Source organism: Gymnoscopelus microlampas, assembly GCF_963454915.1.
Source record: "Gymnoscopelus microlampas genome assembly, chromosome: 13".
NCBI classification, from domain to species: Eukaryota; Metazoa; Chordata; class Actinopteri; order Myctophiformes; family Myctophidae; genus Gymnoscopelus; species Gymnoscopelus microlampas.
In genome coordinates, this window is record NC_139950.1 from 30,559,758 (window position 1) to 30,572,483 (window position 12,726).

At 41.5% G+C, this 12,726-nt stretch overlaps 1 protein-coding gene across 1 annotated transcript in view; it reads left to right on the top strand.

Annotated features, from left to right (window-relative positions):
• akt3a (v-akt murine thymoma viral oncogene homolog 3a) overlaps positions 1–12,506 on the top strand; it is an 83,411-nt gene extending 70,905 nt beyond the window's left edge. Inside the window, exon 14 of the mRNA XM_084077214.1 lies at positions 4,797–12,506. Within this exon, the coding sequence (XP_083933340.1) occupies positions 4,797–4,882 (86 nt within the window). The 3' untranslated portion in view covers positions 4,883–12,506. The remainder of the gene's footprint in view (positions 1–4,796) is intronic.
• Positions 12,507–12,726: the final 220 nt, after the last annotated feature.

Sequence of the window (12,726 nt, forward strand, 5' to 3'; positions counted from 1 at the left end):
AAACACAAAGAAACATGTCCTACCATAGTAGACCTAATGTAGACAACTACAACCTACTTTTCATCAAAACGAGCCTCCCGCCGAGCTGGAAAAATAACATTACTGGGGACGGCCAATACCGTGGGACGTCCCACTTGAAGTGGGAGGCTACATGATGGTGGAGGAGGTTGGAGAGGTAGGGGGAACTAGACTGTTGAGGGCCTTGTAGATGGTGAGTAGTAGTTTGAAATGTATTCTGTGTCTGACTGGAAGCCAGTGAAGGTCATGGAGAATTGGTGTGATGTGGTCTCTGGAGAGGGTACTGGTGAGCAGGTGGGCAGCGGAGTTTTGTACATCATTTCTATCTAAACAAAAAACAAATGCACAAATGCACTGTTTTATTATCATGCTCTCCTACAGCTTGTTCAGAACGCAGCTGCACGTGTGCTGACAAAGACCAGACGGAGAGCACCCGTTGCACCCATTTTAAAGTCCCTGCATTGGCTGGCAGTTTTTAGAATAGATTTTATGATCTTTTATTGTATTAAATAGAAATGCATGCGCCTACTTATCTGCAATGCTTTCCAGGTATGTGCCCAGTAGGACCCTTAGATCCTCTGGCACCTGTTCTGAAGTCTAGATCAAAAGGGCATAGAGAAGAGGCCTCTAGCTATTATGGTTGGAACAGTCTGCCAGAGGATCTGGGGGTTTCTGAATCAGTGGACACAAAGAAATCTTAAGACACATCTTTTTTAGCATTGCTTTTACTTAGGTCTCTGCATTAGTCTTAACTTAAAATGTATTTTTATGTACTTTTGTACATATTTTTTGTGTTTTTTGTCTCCACCAGGCCAAAAGGCATGGCCAAGACTATGTTTTGCACACTGTCCGTCCATCCGTCCGTCTGTCGTCTGTCTCCGTCCGTCCTTCTGTCTGTGAACAGCTAATCTCCGGCACCGTTGGCTTGATGGCAGCGAAACTGTGCACGCACTGTGCACGCACTCTCCCTGATTGCCAGAGCAGAATCTCTGCCCCAAATTTTTCACATGGGCCTGTTATAGCGCCACCAGGAGGCCAATTTTTGCATCACGCAAATCGGTACATTCTATACAGTATCGGTACAGTATCTCTATAGTCATTAAACGAAACGCCTTTGCCCTGCATTTTTCACATGTGCCTTTTATAGCGCCACCAGGAGCCACCCCCGTGACAGAATCGCCGGGGTGGTGTGTTTAATTTTCGAACACAGTTCTTATATGAGGCGATCTAAGATTCCCCAATGAGGATATCAACACAACAAATAAAGCCAAGAACCAGCGGAACAGCGCCCTCTACTGGCAGTGACGTCAGGACTTCGGTGCTCTATTATAGCGCCACTTTTCCCGCCCACTATTTCCCATTCCATGTGTGTGTGCCTTATATGTAACGCCAGTGTCGCTATTCCAAAGAAAGGAAAACATAGAGACACATTTTTGCAATTTCTAACAGCACCCTCAGGTACATTTAGTAGATCTTGTTGAGCTGGTTATTTTAAAAGTAGTTCTCAAATCAAAAAAGGGTGGGCACCCCTCCTGTAGTTTATTGAGAACTTTGGTGATGGTGCCATAAAGGAGGCTGTGTTGCAGTAATCAAGCCTAGATATAATAAAGGCATGAATGAGTGTTGAATGAGTAGGTCGGCCAGACTTTCAAAACCCTAAACCAGAACCCTAAAATGAATGCACATTTTAATGCATGCGTATGATCATGCACGCACACATGGGGATCAATTATTTTAGTGCTTATTACATGGCTTGGTTGAATGCTTGATTCTGATTGATCAATCACTGAATTCAGCGGTGTGTTATTTAAGCAATATTACACGAGAGGGTGTGCTTTACCGTCATTATTGGCACGCCAGTGATGCGGTCAGGAACGAGGCGAAGCCGAGTTCCGCCAGCATCACTGAAGTGCCAATAATGTAAGGTAAAGCACACCCTCGAGTGTAATATTGCGATTATACAACAGTTACCAACAAAACACATCCAAATGTATTCATATTGTGGGGCAATTAATAATAAAAATGTTTCGCTATTGTCCGTTTCCCTGTAAAGAGAAGAGTTTTTGACTGAGAGACATTAAATAGTCCCTGTAGCAGTGCTTTGAGTTTTAGGCACCGTCTCATCAACACAGCTGAGCTATCAATGCTTGCGCAGTGGAAAGAATTCCAGTAGGCTATAGGCTCCGTCGTACGACCGTGTCACGCGGCCAAAATAACTGATCTACAAGCTGACAATGCGTCGCGACGGCGACGCGTTGTGAACTTTTAGATCGGCTATTTTCGCCGTGCGATACCTTCGTACGATAAAGTATAACATACACTGGACTGTTAACGAAATGGGAGTAATTTTACTTTACACAGGAGGATATTTATAACCTTCTAACCATTGATCAACCGTAAGTCCACCAAATAAGTCAAAATTAACAACATAGTCCATTTTGCATAGCTGTTTGTTCTCCAGTGGCGACGGTGGGTCAGGCTACTGTCTGTTTGTTTTCGTACCGTGGGACAGCGTGACTTCACAGCACAGCTGTGCCATATATTGTCTAATCAGGTGCGGACTCCAGTGCGGAGTGATTTATTAATGTGATTCGGCCCGTGCTATGATGCTGGTTTGAAGCACGGCTAGATAGCTATTTCAGCCAATCAGATTGCTTGGTCGGAACTACCTGTTGTATAATTCTGGATAATGACCGCTGAGCTCAATAACAGACCTCTGTCTAATCAAAGACTCGTAGCACCTGGCCGAGCTGCTTGATTTTATGCTGTATCCAACATGGCAGCCATGTAAACAAACGCATAATGTCATTAACAGCAAAACGTTGCTCTCAAGTTTTGAAAACATTTGAAGCGAGAAATAGACAATGCAGCAACCGAAAATGTATTGTATTTGATCAACACTTCCTGTTGTTTTCCGAGGCGACCGTACGGTTGCACTGGACGGACGGCCGCACCTGGCATGAATTAATGGAATACTTTCATTACTGTGAGCAAGGGAATACATTGTTTTATTGTTACTCTTGTGTCAATTTTATTAATTAATGTATTAATTAGCAGTGTAATAAGCGGGGTGATTAAATCCCTCTGCTCCACGTCAGGATTTAATCACCCTGTCGGGGCTTATTTCTCAACAATGAGCGGCTCGACATCAATTATCCCTTGCTTAGCACACCTGGTGACTGCACCATTCAACAGAACATGATCAAAGTAATCTATGTAAGCACTGAAAACAAGTATTTTAATTGTGGTGTAAAACGAGACAATTTGGGGGCGGTCCAGCCGTATACCACATTTGCTGATAATCCAGCTTGACAGCGTGTAGCGGGTTTGATTCCCGATCCCGACGACCTTTGCTGTGTGTCACCCCCCCATATCTCTCCCCATTTTCTGTCAGCCCACTATCCTATCAATAAAGGCAGAAAAAGATAAAAAATGTCTTTAAAAAAAAAAAAAAAACGGACAATTTGGTAGTGAATGTACACTGGGACACTTTTACAGTCACCCAGTTTGAAACCGGGGGGAAAAAAACGGGATGTGTGGTCACCGCATGAATGAGTGCGAGCAATGTTTGGGAAGGTGAAAGAAGGCACTTTTGGTGATCTAGTTGACATGGGGCACGAAGGAGAGAGTGGGGTCGAGAATAAAAACAAGGTTTCATACTTTGGTGGAGGGGGATGGTGGCAGCAACACTGATTAAAAGGTTTTGTGTAGAGCAGGTAAGGAAATCTGGACAGAAGTTTGGGGACGTCGCTTATTAATGCAGTTGAGTTTTAGAAAGCAAGCAAGAAAGTTTGCCTGCATCCATGTTCTAATGTCAGGCAGTCAGACAGGTGGTGAGGGTGGAGTGGGTGGTAAGCAGTGATCGCTCTGTAACTGAGAGTGTGAAACTTCCCAAATATGTTCACATGCAATAATGAAACGTACTGTTCATTTTTGGTGGGGGTGTAATCTATTTATGTGTACATGTGTGCTTGTTGTTGTTCTTGCCTTTGTCTGAAGTGAGATATTGCCTCTTGACGTGACCACAGGGGGGAACTAACACTCACAGTGCTGCTGTTGGTTTATTGAAGCACCTCTGTAGTCCCCGGCCACATGCGCCTCTCAGCAGGCCACTGAAATGAAGACATGAGACTTCGCCATGTTCCTCACTGAATAATGCATGGGCTGCACTGATCATGTGTTTCTTGGGGGCGTCAATCTACGCTTTTGTTAGTTCCTCGGGTCTCACCTTAGTTAGATAGTGTACGAGAGATCGACCTGTTGTCTTCTGAGCAAGTCGGTTACGTTTACCCCCTGAAGTGCGGTTATTAGGATCTTCTAGTAACCAGTCTGCTTCCATGTATTAGAAGCACATTGTACAGTGGTGTGCGCATTGATATATACAGTTACAGTATATATATATTTTTTAGCTGTGAACAAATTCGACACGTCTGTTCCATCTGTTCTCATTAGTAGTGTTATAGAGAATTATTGTACCCCCTTGTGACACGTCACGGCCGATCAGGTGTATTTGCCCTAGGTGGTCTGTTATTTTTCAGTGCCGTTGTGTAAGACACAATAAAACCAGAGAAAGCAGTTGATTTGTTAAAACGGGGAACGCATCTCCGTCATTTTAGATTTTAGCGTTGGCTATTTATGAACATTTTTGAAAGATTTTGAATAATTTTGAATTACAAAAAAAGTTTGAGAACTACAGGTTTAGAGGGCATTTGCAGAATCGGCCTCAGGTCTTAATGGGTTAAGCAACTGATGAACTGTGCTGTTTCTCCTCTCCCTAGTTGATGAAGATGGGATGGAATGCTTGGACAATGAGAGAAGACCTCACTTCCCGCAGTTCTCCTACTCGGCCAGTGGGCGGGAATGAACCACCACCGTGGTGACATCGACACATCTGGACTCTGAGGTCATCATTGTGGGACGACGATGAGACCTACAGCTTTGGACCTACCCAGCCCCTGAGCGGAGAGAGACCTTCCTCTCCTCCTCAATCCTTCTCCTCTTCTCCCCTTCTCCCTCTTCACTCTCCTGCGCTCTCATTTTAGCTTCTCAAATTTTGTGAGAAACGCTGTTTTTTTCCCAGAGGTGCAAAACTCCCCAGGCCATTCTAGCCCTGCAAGTCTGCATTGCAATCTTAAGTCATCCAAACTGTGATCGGCTGTGACGGAAGCCCCCTTTAGTGACGGCAGTTTCATTAGTAGTGGTGACCTGCTGTGCTTTGACGTGACACGGTCTTCTTATCCCCCACCGCATTTGGCAAATACAAAGCAGATACGCTATTACCAAAATGGTCAATAGTCGACGCTTGTATGTCAATTATGGTGCGTGGCTCCTACGGTAAATTACGGAAAGGATGTATTTGAAGTCGATTCTAACTGCCATTACCAGTTATCTCTCAGGCTCTAATAGACAAAACAAACATAATCTGACCTCCAGACACAAACAACTGTACTACTGTAGTTAACCCATTCAATCCGGGGACGCATACTGTGTCATTTTAGATTTTTTTTGGCAATAACCATTATTTTATACTTTGGGCTATTCAAAAATTGCAGTACGAGCTTGTAGATCTGATTTGAAAAATCGTGAAAATGTGTGCAAATATTTTTAACTCAAATATTTGCTTCTGGGGATTCTACAAATGTCTTCTAAATCAGTTTTTGAAAAAGAAAAACGTAGGTTGCTATAATATCAGTGGTTCTCAAACTTTTTTCATGTCAAGGACCACCCAAAATGATATGTATTTGTCCGCGGACACCCCCAACTCAAAATATTTTGTTTCAGGGACCCCCAGAAGCAAAGATTTGAGTTAAAACATGATATATATATATTCAAAGATTTGCACACATTTTCACGTTTTCTTTTTCAAAAATAGCCAAAGAAATCTTAAAATGACTCAGATGCGTTCCTAGTCTTAATGGATTAAGCATCCTCACAGTCTGGGGTGGCTGGAAGCTGTCTGGCATGCTCCAACTGTCCACAGCGACCATAACCACCAACCCCGACGTGCACTCCATGCAGGCTCGAGCAGGAATTGACTCAGGTTTGCACAGTGCAATTCATTACCGTTGCTGCTATTACTACTACTCTATTACTCTGATTACTACTACTGCTACTACTACTGCTATTACTACCAGGTGCTACTCTACTAGCTTTATTCTGCAGGACACGATACAGAAATCCACAGAAGACACTTCAGCTCTCTAGTTAAGGACAATAACATCAATCACCTCTAATTGCCGTTACTGAAGTTACAGTACTGCAACTATTACCAATACTTCAGTTCTCTACTTACAGACAATAATGTCATGGATGTCATGTGTTTGTGCGTATGGTGTACTTTGACTGTAGGGGTTTAAGAGAGCATTTCAAAGCACAGCAGTTCAGTAGGCCAGACCGCAAGCTTTACTATATCACCCACAATGCAGTGCTGAGTGGCAACTCGCCGGCCATTCAAACGAAGATGACATTCAGAGGTCGGTTTGAATCATCTCTGAACGCTTTTGATTTCCCCCCTAACAGAAGTTCCTCTCAGCTTAAAATTGCTATTGTCCCAAAAAGTGAATAATAATAATAATAATCGGTACTTTGCGTACATCATGGAAAGCTTTACACTGTCATTGTCATGACTTGGGAACCACCACATGCCTGGACTTCTTGGACAAAGTGAAACTGATGCAGGAAGAGATTCACCACATTTTGCCACAACGAAAGGGAAATCCAATCTGGCGAGCAGGTTATTGGAGTGTGTCTGACCTGGTGAAAGCATTCAGGGGTTCCAAGAATGATATCGTCGCTGTCGGGCGGAAACGTTGTATGTCCAAAACCGTTTGTTTTTAGGAAATGGAAATAATTCAATGTAGTTATCATGTAGTCAAAAGCTCTTGTTAATGCTGTTCATATTCATAAAACCCACAGACAGACTTAACCACATTCAGTCTGGCGTCGCTATTTTGGGCATGTCATTATAGATGAACATTTTCTTAATAAAAAATACATTTGATAATTATAATATTAAAATACATAATAATAATAATAATAATACGCCCTACACTTTAATATGACAAAGTATAACATAGGCACTCATTTACAGTATGCAAAAAACATGAAATATGGAGATACAAGGTTTCTGCCCCGACAGAAATGATATGATGTGACATATTTATAATGTGATCATAGAGTGTATATAGTGATGATTGAAATGCGGGCATAACAGTGGTCAGTCTTCGCTGATTTTCTGTTCCCTGCCAGTTGCTTATGAAACATTCAGATTTTTTTTAAGAGAGATTATGAGATTGCGTGGTAATATACATGAATATTTATGGGTTTACACCTGTCACAGCAATGGCTCTAATATATGTTCTATTTATTGTTCTAGTTAATGATTTTATATTTAACTTTTTGTATTCCATTATTCTATTAAAAGAATATTATTGCTACCGGTTTTAGACTGGGTGAAAAGGGCACCTAAAAAAACAAAGAAAGAAATGGCCGAAGAATGTTGGAGGGAAAGCAGATTAGCCTTCCTGCTCTGTTTAATGTTGGTCTGTTTTTATGTTGTTCTGTGACCAAAATGTGACAGAGATGAGGAGACAGAACATGAGATGGAAGGCTGAGGATGGTATTTGGGTCAAGGCCACTGCTACTGTAGCCTTCAAACACTGAAAACGTTTGTGACAATTGACTAACAATTAGGGACTCTGTGTAGGAAGTGTGTGCGTACGTGTGCGTGTGTGTGCGCACACACGCGTGTGCACGCGCATGCCTGTGTGCTTCTTTTACTAAACAGATTATTTCCAATTATGATCCAAAGTATTCCCAGTGTGTTTGCTCTAAACACATGTATATGACTGTACATTGTGACTTATCATAGGTACTTGTTTCAAAGCGCTGTGACAGAGTTCAGACTGAAAGAGCAGGTGGAATTCAGAGAGAAAGAGTTAGTGTTCTGACAAAGATTATACTGTAGGTACTGTACTGCATGAAGGATGGAAGTTGCTGTGTCAACTGTACTGTATATCTCTAGGAATGGGTGTAGAAAATAGGAAACCTGAATGTATGTATGTGGGTTATGAAATAGTGGGGTGGTAGAGAAAGTTGAAAAAGAGCCTGATAAGGTTGTTGATAAAATGGCATATGGGAGTGTTAAGTGTTAAGACTGTAACAATAGTTGACATGTCTCATTGTGGTTTGAGGTTACAACCACTTTTTTAGCCCCACTAGTGGCGGGGCTCTAAGGATGGTAATATCGTCCGGTCTGTCGATTTATCCTCACTCTGTAGTCTGTTCTAGTCTAGCTTTGCCAGACGGTCGGAGATTTCCACATACTGATACGGCTAGTGAAAATCCAAAGTACTGTAGTTACTTGAGGTTGCTGCTTTGAACCCAATCATGTCACCACCCCAATATGAAAGACCGCCTTATAGACTTTGGATTGGTTCTGTAATTGTTTTATTTCTTAACTTTTTAATTGTCTCTACCCCGTTTTAGGAAGGAAGGTTGGGAGAGTGTCACAAGTCTCTAGTTGAGCAAAGCAATGCAATTTTATTAGCACATTTAAACAAGACAATTCAAAGTGTTTTACATAAAACATTAAGCCCTGAGATAATAAGACACAGCCAAAGGAACAAATTATAAAAGAACGAGGCGTTTAGAGACTGGCTTGAGAGTCTACACCATAACTTCCTTCTGGCGCACCATAACTTCCTTCAGGCCAAAATGTCAACATTGCACACAAGATATCTCATTTTTATCTAACAGATAGATAGCAGGATGGGCCTTGCTGATTTTGGCTTTTCCTCTACCTCCACTCTTAAGCCTTGTTTTCAGTTTTAAAGGCACTTTGTAGCTTTTTAATTATGATACTTTATTTTATTTCACTTTAAAGCTTTCCCACTTGTGAGAACATGAGGCCCTAAAGGCCAATTTATGCTTTGAGCAACAAGTGTCGAACGACATACTGCACTAAGTGTCTCACAACGTACGTGTCTCACAACATTATGAGTTATTGGAGCATAACTGTCTGTGACTCGCTGACAGCACATTGCCAGAAAATGTAAACAAGGAAGTGATTATCTCTGTGGTAACAGTGCTTATTTCATCTTCCCTTCCAATCACAGTATGCAACATTTTATGAAGAATTTGTGACCATTCATTTTTCTAGATGTGCTCAAAGCCATCTGCGAATGTCCTCCAAGTTACATTTTTGTAGCTTTGACATCACTTTCATTGTGCGACACATTGTGCGGCATGAATTGACCTGGGTGCAAACCACTTTGGTCCCTTTTTGGGATTGCAGCAAAGCCTCTAGGGGCCGCTAGCGGGGCTTTTAGACTCTTAGTCTTATTTAATGAATGAGAGCATGTTGTCCTACTAAGGTCCTTCATGCAGGCTGATGAATCTTATGGGAAAGAGAGATGATGTTGGCAATTTCAGGCTAGCAGGGTTGGGCGTCATGACCACAATACTATCCTTGGTATGTCTCCATACTATTCTCTGTCTCTTTCCTCTGGTCTGGTCTTTGTTTGTTTGTTTGTTGATGTTGAGTTCATCGTGTCTTCCAGTCAGACCTCCGTCAAGTTGGACTTCCAATCTGTCTACTTAACTTTATATGCATTTCATTTGTTTTTCCCAGCTAAACGTGTCAACGGTCTGGACATCGTCTCGATCTATATAAAGCCTTATATAGAGCCCAAAGGAGTCGGAAAAAACTGTTCATGTTGTCAGAATCAAGAAAATGTTTTTTTCTTTTTTAAGATGTATAATTTTGTTGATAATGATTTGGAATCCTCCTTGACTAAGGTCTGCTTCAAGCAAACATTTATGTTACTGTAGTTTGTTTTCTCTAAGGTGGATATAGAGTACAGTATCACCATTGATGAAACTATCTGGGAGAGCCCAATGACTAGTGGGATATTTTTCTCTTGTTTAGACATAGAAAATTGTACTCCAATCTATTTATTTGAATGTTTTTATTATTATTGATGCATAACTTGAATTTACTTTTTTATTTTATTTATTTCATTGTCATTGTGTTCTGTTTTGGATTTTAGTCAGTCAGGGGTTGTAGTTGTGTTTCATACTGCAGTTGAGGTCTTAAAATATTTTTGCTCTGAATTTAATTCCCTTCTCTTCCTCCTCCAAGCTCCTCTCTCCCTCTTTTTTTAGACATGGCTAATGCCACATGTAGCTGTGTTTCAGCTACTCTTAATTCCATATGCTTTGCTCTTGCACATCCATTAAACTCCTCTAAGCGAACACACGCAGAGCCACTTTGTGACAGAGTTGAAAAGAATGGCGCTGGCCTGCATGCGGTGCCTCTCCTCTGCCCGCATCGACAGCCCTGAGTCAAATTAGCACTCTTATGAAAAATACTTCTCTGTGATTGATTGAGCCTGTCTGGCACTAACGAAGCTGCCGAATAGTTCAAAATGAGTACAAATCCTACCCAGCTGGCACTCCCGTCAGGCTCTGGCAAACACTCCAAGTATTTGGAAGGATTTCAGCTATGATTTGACCCAGGTCTGCAAACGGAGGAGTAGGCTAGTAGCTGTAGTTATTAGGAAGTTCAATCGCAAGGAAGTTCATTAAAAAATGCTTTGTAGCCATGGCCACAGCACTTTCACATCTATCACTTTATGATTCATTGGAATTCGATTCAGCCTTTGCTTGGAAGGAAGATTTTAGATTTTTTTTTCTCCCTCCATAACATGGACAACTTTTATGTAGCTCAGCAAAAACTGCTGTCTGGAGTTGGTAAGACTTTTGCCAATGTGTCCCACATGTCTGATTTGTCCTAGTTGGTGTTATTGGAGTATCAAGTGGGAGAGTCGAGCATAGTGGACGTTTTCACCATTTGCTCAGTAACTATACAAAAGTATTTTGTTAGAAAATATCCACTGTGCAGTCATTGCACGGCAAGCTTTTCTGCCATTGGCTGATTCTAGAGAGAGGTGCAGTGGAAATGCTTTGACTCCAATCCACTTTAAACCTGGCGCCCATATTTTGAGCATGCCGTTATCAGAGAAAATGTTCAAACATTTTCAAAGAATTTCTAAATGTTCAAAAATAGCAAAAAAAACTATACATCTACAGTATAAGCTCACAACGCGTCTCATCGTTATGTGTTGTAAGCTTGTAGACTGGCTATTTTCGCTATTCATCAAAATACATAGGGTTTAAGTGGGTAAGCAGAGAAGGTGGGGCCACACTGATCTTCATCAATGACTGCATGAATGATGTCCTTCATAAGTGGTGGTTAAGACTATGAATGCATGGAGATCACAGTAGTGCAGTACGGTCATTGGTCACACATTAGAGGTACTTCAAATGGATGCAGACACACAGGTTCAGCTTCATAGTATCTGGCATTGTGCTGACTGTTCAGTACTTCTACTACACAACATCGTCGTCGTCGGGGTGGAAACCATGTACATATGTCCAAAACTATTGCTCTTCAAGAAAAATCTAAAAAGAACCTTCCAATGGATCTTTTATAAAACCCACAGACAGACTTAACCACTTCCACTTAATAGTTTTTTTTTTTAATAGTAAACGTCGCAGATCTACACAACTCGTGAGCTTGTAGATCGGCTATTTTTGCGTGACACTAATACAAGAATGGAATGAATTTACAGAAACGTAAAAAAAAATCATTATGGAGATCTAAGGTTTCTTCCCGACAGCGACGATTATGCAGAATTCTATCAACGATTTTCAGCTGCTCTAACTCTTGTCTCCTGCAGCGTTAACAAACCAATGTCTTCGGCTCAAAATGGACCATGTTCTGCCTGGCATATGATGCTGACATATGTACAGTAGAGTAGAACACATCTGGCAAGTATTTGAAAGGGGTATCAGTGGTATTTGACCCACAATCACCCCCCCCCCCCCTCCCCTCCGCCCCCTTCTCGCTCTGACACTAGTGTATTATCAATCATGAATATTAACACGAACAAGCATGAAATGCATTTATTTATAACTTGCAAACAAAAATATGGTGAACCCATGGAGGAAAAAAAACAACTCATCAAGTGTAAACATTTTATGTTCATGTCCATCTCAGCTTTCTTGTGACATATCTTGACAGTCGCCACATTTAAAAAGGGTGGGGGCTACTGCTGTATGTTTCCCAAAGCAATTTAGCACTGAAAAGCACTTTGCCCTCTGTCAAGTCAATAGACCACAGATGATTTTGACACCAAACATTGGGGAACTCTATTCGATCCAGAAAGATTCACATCAAAGGCTTTCAAACAGCTTAAGGAAACTTCTGTCCCTCATGCCATAAACAAACAGTGCTTGGTACATCGACAAGGTTCATTTTCCTGGCCAGTGGAGACCCACAACGATGTGAAAACGACCATCTGCGAGAAGCTGTTTTTTTTACACTGTACATCCTTAGTATTTTTACACATAAATGTATATGATAGGGATGCACATTATTTTCCTTCTTACAGACAGCTTCAATAAAGCACTATGTCAGTCTGCTACTGCTGTGTGAGATGTCTCATTTATCATGTGACAGTATGCAAGGAATTTACTGCAGCACTTATAATAAAATGTATTTACATAGCACCTTTCTTAATGTTACAAGGTGCCTTACCAAAATAAAAACAGAAGCTTGTACAACCAGAATGAGTAAGAGTTAGACCCTGTTGAAGACCCCTGCTCTATGCTGCTCATTGCTTTGGCAGTCTAGATGAGGGGCGT